General features: G+C 39.7%; 1 protein-coding gene across 3 annotated transcripts in view; it reads left to right on the forward strand.

Annotated features, from left to right (window-relative positions):
- Positions 1-5000, forward strand: part of LOC125659602 (E3 ubiquitin-protein ligase TRIP12-like) — a 62666-nt gene that overhangs the window by 14031 nt on the left and 43635 nt on the right. For 2 of the 3 annotated variants that reach the window (XM_056150171.1, XM_056150173.1), the window contains exon 2: positions 1764-1889. In XM_056150171.1, coding sequence (XP_056006146.1) covers positions 1804-1889 — 86 coding nt within the window. In that variant the 5' untranslated portion in view covers positions 1764-1803. The remainder of the gene's footprint in view (positions 1-1763; positions 1890-5000) is intronic. The other variant, XM_056150172.1, reaches the window with a different exon arrangement.

Genomic DNA, 5000 nt, shown 5'->3' on the forward strand with positions numbered 1-5000 from the left:
GCTTGGGTTGGAAACAATAATGTTGAGTCATTTATTTTGTTTTATTTCCAAGAGTGAAATAATAGTCCTTGAACACTATGATATGGTTCGTGGTGTGAAGAAAAAATATCTAATGAAAATTGAGATGAGATGAAATGTCTCTAAATGCAGGTTCTTGGTAAACTGGCCATCCTTGTAAACTTGCCATTTTTTACTCGGTCTGAGAGCTGGCTGGTTTAAAGAAGTTTCATTGTATTTAAAGATACTTGAGGAAGTGTATGATAAATTATCATTACTTCCAATGAGTTAGATAATGTTGTTGACAGTTTTTTTTTTGGTGCCATGTTTTTGTGTTCATTTCTTGCACACTGCTATATATTGATTGCAGTTATAAATGTCATTGTTCAAAAGACACACCTAATTTGGAGGTATAGATTGATGAATTCCATTGTGTAATTTTCCTACTCCGAATGTTGAACAAGTCTCATGAGTCATAGTACTCACCTGAGTCCGAAGATTGCAATCATTAACTATGTATTCGAAATACAAGTGGACGAACAACCCCAATTAGAAAAATCTTGAAGTCAATCTATAATGGAAAACGGTGGCAGATATAAGGGGATGCACCCAGCACATTTATAAGATTTGAATGTGGGGGCCACAAAAGAAGGGAAGGGAAAATGTAGAAGCTCAGGCAAGTGTGTGGTCCATTGACATTTGTTAGGTCTAATCCTGATATTGGTTTTTTTTTCAGTTGCACTTTCCTATGCCTCAGTTTTAAGTCCTGATAATTGTATTTTAAGGTAGCTCACTACGCTAAAGCTTTTACTCATTATGACACTACGTCACAAGATGGCGATTTAAATGTTTTGTGAAATTATTTGTATCGATCGATTTGTTTGTCTATCTTCGTAGCTCAGTGGTGAAAGCATTGGGCTGGTGAACTGCAGATCTCGAGTTTAAATCCACCTGAGTCTTTTGTTCATATGTGTTGAAATAATTTTTTTTGAAAATCATGTTTTTATCCAAATTTGCATATTTTCTGCCTTTTTGGTATATATACTTATCATATATCATCATATCTTTTATGATTAAATCAATTCATACTGATTTGATAAACTATTTCAGGGTGTAGTGAGCCACCTTAATGTCTATTGGGCAGTTGAGTGTTATACATGTAGTTCTCAATTGACCACTAAAAATTTAAGTTGATAGCCCAAGTAACCAGTGAATGGAAATAATTATCTTTAGCCCTGAATTTAAATCCATGAAAATAAGTAAGCATCTACATCAACATACAACAGTCATTTTCTTCATTACTGGTGCATTTCTTGTTACTAACTTATATTTACATGGTATTTCTTCATAGTACAACTTAACAAAAGTGAAATCAAGATTTTGCATCCAGTTAAAACCTGGACGTATGCAAGTCTAATATTCACTAGCCTGATTTTTGAGGAATTTCGATAAGTATGTGAATTAACTAGCCCCAAGGGCACATACTCTTTACAAAGCACTAGCCCAAATCCATAATTTACTGGCCACAGACCATCGGGCTATTAATTATTTTTGTGGTTTTGAGAAAAATAAGTATGCTTTTGGACCTTGATTTCATAATTATTCATTATTAATGTTCCATTTCTCATCATTGCAGATTTTAAATTTGTAGGTATCTTTATATCACAAAAACCTCAAAAATTAGATTCCATGAAATTAAATGATTTTACAGCATTTCACACCTTGAAGCTTGTTTTAACTTTGATTAATTGTTGAATTCTTTTCAGGTTAAAATTTCTGGCATGAGCCAGACTGAGGAAAGTGCCTATGGCAGACCAACCTGAGGAATCTAGTAGGGGGTCAGAACATCGCCACGTCCCAGGGGTGTCAGTGCATCATTCAAAGTATACACAGTGAGTTAGGATATTAAAGAACTTTAAAAGGAAAATAAATACAGTAAAACATGGTTATAACAAACCCTGAGACCAGCAAAAAACAGTTCATTATAACTAAACTTCATTATATCGAGTTAAATTTTTGTTACCTTAGTAAAATTTTAGTTACTACTGGGAAGAAATGAAAATCATTTTGCAATAAGTGTGAACTTGTTATAAGCATGTTGTAAGCTTGTTTTACTGTCAAGTGAGCTATTCTGATCACCTGTTGTCCGTCTGTCTGTCCGTCCATCTGTAAACTTTAAAGTTTCATACTTTTGACTTCTTCTCCAGAACCACTGGGCCAAGTTCAACCAAACTTGGTACAAATTATCCTTGGGTAAAGGGGATTCAAGATTGTTCAAAGGAAGGACAATGTCCCCTAATCACAAAAATGCAAAAATAGGGTTGGTTCATTTAAAAATCTTCTCGAGAACCACTTGGCCAGAAAAGCTGAAATTTACATGCAAGCTCCTTGACATAGTGGAAATTCAAGTTTGTTAAAATCGTAAACCTCGGGCTCAGAATGGGGCCACAATAGGGGATCAAAGTTTTATTTACAAATGTATAGGGAAAATCTTTAAAAATCTTCACTAGAACCACTGGGCCAGGAAAGTACAAATTTACATGAAAGCTTCCTGACATTGTGCGGATTCAAGTTTGTTAGAAATCATGACCTCCGGTTGTAGGATGGGGCCACAATAGGGGATCAAACTTTCACATACAAATATATAGGGAAAATCTTAAAAAATCTTCTCAAGAACCACTGAGCTAAGTAAGTATGAAAGCTTCCTTACATAGTGCAGATTCAAGTTTGTTAAAATCATGAGATGTTGAAACCAACAGGTGAACTGGGGGCAAGTCTGGTGCAGGAACTGATTGAAGCCATCATCAGAGAGGGGTGCATACCTGCGGAATGGGAAGAGAGCTTTATAGTCAGCCTGTACAAAGGTAAACGGGATGCGCTAAACAGAGGTAACTACCATGGACTCAAACTTATTGATCAGGTCATGAAAGTCTGGGAAAGAGTTGCTGAGCAGCTGATCAGACAACAAGTACAGATTGATGACATGCAATTTGGCTTCATGCCCGGTAGGAGCACCACAGACGCAATCTTTATCATACGCCAAGTCATGGAGAAACATCAGGCAGCAAACAAACCATTTTACATGGCATTTGTAGACTTGGAAAAAGCTTTCGACCGTGTCCCGAGAAAGGTCATCTGGTGGGCCCTGCGTAAGTTGAGAGTTACGGAATGGCTGGTTCAAGTGGTGACGTCTATGTACACCAATGTTCGTAGTAGGGTACAAGTCGGTAACAGCTACAGCGATGAATTTAAAGTTGGAGTGGGCGTCCATCAAGGATTGGTCTTAAGTCCCCTTCTATTCATCATTGTCCTCGAGGCTCTATCACTAAAATTTCGAACCAGCTGCCCGTGGGAGCTCCTATATGCTGACCACCTGGCAATAATTGACACCTCACATGAATCACTCAAGATACGTCTGGACAGATGGAAAAGTAGCATGGAGGAGAAGGGTCTCAGAGTGAACATGGGTAAGACCAAGGTCATGATCGCTAGTCCCAACCTCGACTTATTGAGGAAAACGGGCAAACACCCCTGTTCTGTATGTCCAAGTGGAACAGGCAGCAACTCAATCCTTTGCGCACACTGTTCAGAATGGGTGCACAAAAAGTGCAGTGGCATAAAGGGCCCTATCAAAGCAGATCCTCACTATAAGTGTTTGCGCTGCACTGGTGCGGCAAGACCAATAGATGGCAGACCAATGACGGAGGTTGGTATTGGTGACAGCACGCTTGAAGTAGTGACAGACTTTTGCTACCTGGGCGACATGCTGTCATCAGGTGGAGGCTGTGAACTCGCAGCAGCTACACGTTGCAAGGCTGCCTGGAAACAGTTTAGAGAGCTGCTACCAATCCTAACCAACAAGCACCTACCAACAGCTTCTAGAGGGCGTGTATACTCCTCATGTGTCAGAAGTGTGCTTATGTATGGCTCCAAAACTTGTGCTGTTTCTGCTAACACTAAAAAGAAATTGCAGCGTAACGACAAAGCAATGATAAGATGGATCTGTTTGGTGAAGCCTGAGCAGACCATTCCGTTTGAATCCCTCCTCTCTCAAGTCAACTTTAAAAGCCTCGAAGACATCATGCAGAAGAGCAGACTGCGTTGGCTGGGGCATGTTGAGTGCAGCACTGGCTGGATTGCTCAAGTCCGACAACTGAACGTACCAGCGGAGAGAACCACTGGCAGACCCAAACTGTCTTGGGAGGATGTCGTGAAGCGGGATAGGAAAACCCTGGGTATGGATTTCGTCAACCCTCATCGCAGACAGGAATGGAGAGGAAGACTTAGATCAAGACTGGACAATCAGGCCCCACCCTCAACAGAGGATTAATTGGTGGCCTGATCAATAAATAAACTGTATATGATGATGATGATGATGGCTTCTGGGGGTAGGATGGGGCAACAATTGGGGATCAAAGTTTTACATGCAAATATACAGGGAAAAATCATTGAAAATCTTCTTCTGAAGAATCACTGGGCCAGAAAAGTCTATATTTGCACGAAAGGCACCTGACATAGTGCAGATTCAAGTTTCAAGGTTCATGGCCCCCAGGGGTAGGATGGAGCCACAATAGGGGGATCAAGGTTTTACATACAAATGTATAGAGAAAATCTTTAAAAATCATCTCAAGAACCATTGGGCCAAAGAAGTTTACATTTACATGAAAGCTTCCTGTCATAGTGCAGAATCAAGTTTTTAAAAATCATGGCCCCCAGGGGTAGGGTGGGGCCACAATAGAGATAAAAGTTTTTACATGCGAATATATAGGGAAAATCTTTAAATATGGGGCAAGTTGACTCAGGTGAGTGATGTGGCCCATGGGCCTCCTGTTCATTTTAGCTTACCTGAGCTGAAAGCTCAAGTGAACTTTTCTGATCACCTGTTGTCCGTCATCTGTCTGTCTGTAAACTTTTTACATTTTCTTCTTCTTCTCAAGAACCACTGGGCCAATTTCAACCAAACTTGATAAAAAACATTCTTGGGTGAAGGGCTTTCAAGTTTG

This window comes from Ostrea edulis, chromosome 9, assembly GCF_947568905.1.
Source record: "Ostrea edulis chromosome 9, xbOstEdul1.1, whole genome shotgun sequence".
NCBI classification, from domain to species: Eukaryota; Metazoa; Mollusca; class Bivalvia; order Ostreida; family Ostreidae; genus Ostrea; species Ostrea edulis.